At 69.0% G+C, this 1,963-nt stretch overlaps 1 protein-coding gene across 2 annotated transcripts in view; it reads left to right on the top strand.

The window, feature by feature from the left end:
* The window catches only part of MPP2 (membrane palmitoylated protein 2), a 10,303-nt gene that overhangs the window by 7,205 nt on the left and 1,135 nt on the right, over positions 1-1,963 (top strand). For both annotated transcript variants that reach the window (XM_026041366.1, XM_026041365.1), the window contains exons 7-11: positions 17-122; positions 202-270; positions 341-502; positions 1,408-1,610; positions 1,680-1,808. In XM_026041366.1, coding sequence (XP_025897151.1) covers positions 17-122; positions 202-270; positions 341-502; positions 1,408-1,610; positions 1,680-1,808 — 669 coding nt within the window. The remainder of the gene's footprint in view (positions 1-16; positions 123-201; positions 271-340; positions 503-1,407; positions 1,611-1,679; positions 1,809-1,963) is intronic.

The following is a 1,963-nucleotide window of genomic DNA, read 5'->3' as shown; positions in this document are numbered from 1 at the left end:
TGCCGTGTCCCCCCAGGCGCGCCACGTGGAGGGTGGCACCGCCGGCCTCGTCCCCAGCCAGCTCCTGGAGGAGAAGCGCAAAGCCTTCGTCAAGCGGGACCCCGAGGTGGCCCCCACCGCCGGTATGGCCCCCCCACAATGTCCCCGTGTCCCGTGGCCGTGTCCCTGTGTCCCCGCGGCTCAGCCCCCCCGCCCTCGCAGGCGCCCTGTGCGGCAGCCTGGGCGGCAAGAGGAAGAAGAGGATGATGTACGTGACGACGAAGAACGCTGGTGAGGCGGCCGCGCCGCGGGGCCGGGGGGACCGYGGGGACACAGGCGGGTGACACGGGCGGCCCGGCAGAGTTCGACCGCCACGAGCTGCTCATCTACGAGGAGGTGGCGCGGATGCCGCCGTTCCGGCGGAAAACGCTGGTGCTCATCGGGGCGCAGGGCGTGGGGCGCCGCAGCCTCAAGAACAAGCTGCTGCTCTCGGACCAGGCGCGCTACGGCACCACCGTGCCCCGTGAGTGGCCCAGGGACCCCGCGCTGTCCCCACGGCCCTGCCTGTACCCCCATGTCCCACCCCCGTGGCCCTGTATCCCCCTGCGTGTCCCTGCGGTGTCCCTAAGGGTCCCCTGTATCCCCCTGCGTGTCCCCGCAGTGTCCCTAAGGGTCCCCGTGGTGTTCCCACGATGTCCCTGTATTCCTGCATGTCCCTATGTCCTGTATCCCTACGTGTTCCTGCATCCCTGTGTGTCCCCATATCCCTACATGCCTGTCCCTGTGCCCTCTGCATGTCCCCACGTGTCCCCATGGTGCCCACATCGTGTTCCCCTGTCCCTGCATGTACCCACACCCCTGCGCATGGCCGTGTCCCCCCATGTCTTTGCCTGTCCCCGTGCCCCCTGCACATCCCCACATGTCCCCAARGTGTCCCCATGTCCCCACACGTGCCCATATCCCTGTGYGTCCCCCCCATGCCCTTGCCCATCCCCGTGCCCTCTGCACGTCCCCACATGTACCCAAAGTGTCTCCATGTCCCCACACATGCCCACATCCCCGTGCATCCCCCCATGCCCTTGCCCGTCCCAGTGCCCCGTGCCTGTCCCCACGTGTCCCCAAGGTGTCCCATGTCCCCATGTGTGCCCATATCCCTGTGCACCTACTGTGTCCTTGCCCGTCCCAGTGCCCCGTACCCATCCCCACATGTCCCCAAAGTGTCCCCATGTCCCCACATGTGCCCACATCCCTGTGCACCCCCCCCCATACCCTTGCCCGTCCTGGTGTCCCCTGCCTGTCCCCATATATCCCCAAAGTGTCTCCATGTCCCCACACGTGCCCATATCCCCGTGCGTCCCCCCATGCCCTTGCCCGTCCCGGTGCCCCATGCCCGTCCCCACGTGTCCCCGCATGTCCCCGCCGGCGCAGACACGTCGCGCAAGCCCAAGGGCAGCGAGCGGGACGGCCAGGGCTACCGCTTCGTGTCGCGGGCCGAGATGGAGGCCGACATCCGCGCCGGGCGCTACCTGGAGCACGGCGAGTACGAGGGCAACCTCTACGGCACCCGCATCGACTCCATCCGCGCCGTGGTGGCCGCCGGCAAGATGTGCGTCCTCGACGTCAACCCCCAGGTAGGGCCGGCGGGCACGGGCGCCGCGGGCACCCGGGCGGCCGCGCGGGCTCAGGCGGCCGCCCCGCAGGCGGTGAAGGTGCTGAGGACGGCCGAGTTCGTGCCCTACGTGGTGTTCATCGAGGCGCCCGACTACGAGACGCTGCGGGCCATGAACCGGGCGGCGCTGGCCAGCGGCGTGGCCACCAAGCAGCTCACGGTGAGCGGGCGGCGCGGGGAGCGCCACCGTGTCCGCAGTGGTCACCGTGTCCCCAATGAGCGCCACATCCCCAAGGAGCGGCATGTCCCCTCCTGAGCACCATGTCCCCAATGAGCGCCATGTCCCCAATGATCACTGTGTCCCCAGTGATCACC

This window comes from Nothoprocta perdicaria, unplaced genomic scaffold (assembly GCF_003342845.1).
Source record: "Nothoprocta perdicaria isolate Ctin4 unplaced genomic scaffold, notPer1 scaffold_283, whole genome shotgun sequence".
Taxonomy (NCBI): domain Eukaryota; kingdom Metazoa; phylum Chordata; class Aves; order Tinamiformes; family Tinamidae; genus Nothoprocta; species Nothoprocta perdicaria.
The sequence above is the reverse complement of the archived record's forward strand: the minus strand, read 5'-3'. Positions and strand labels throughout refer to the sequence as shown.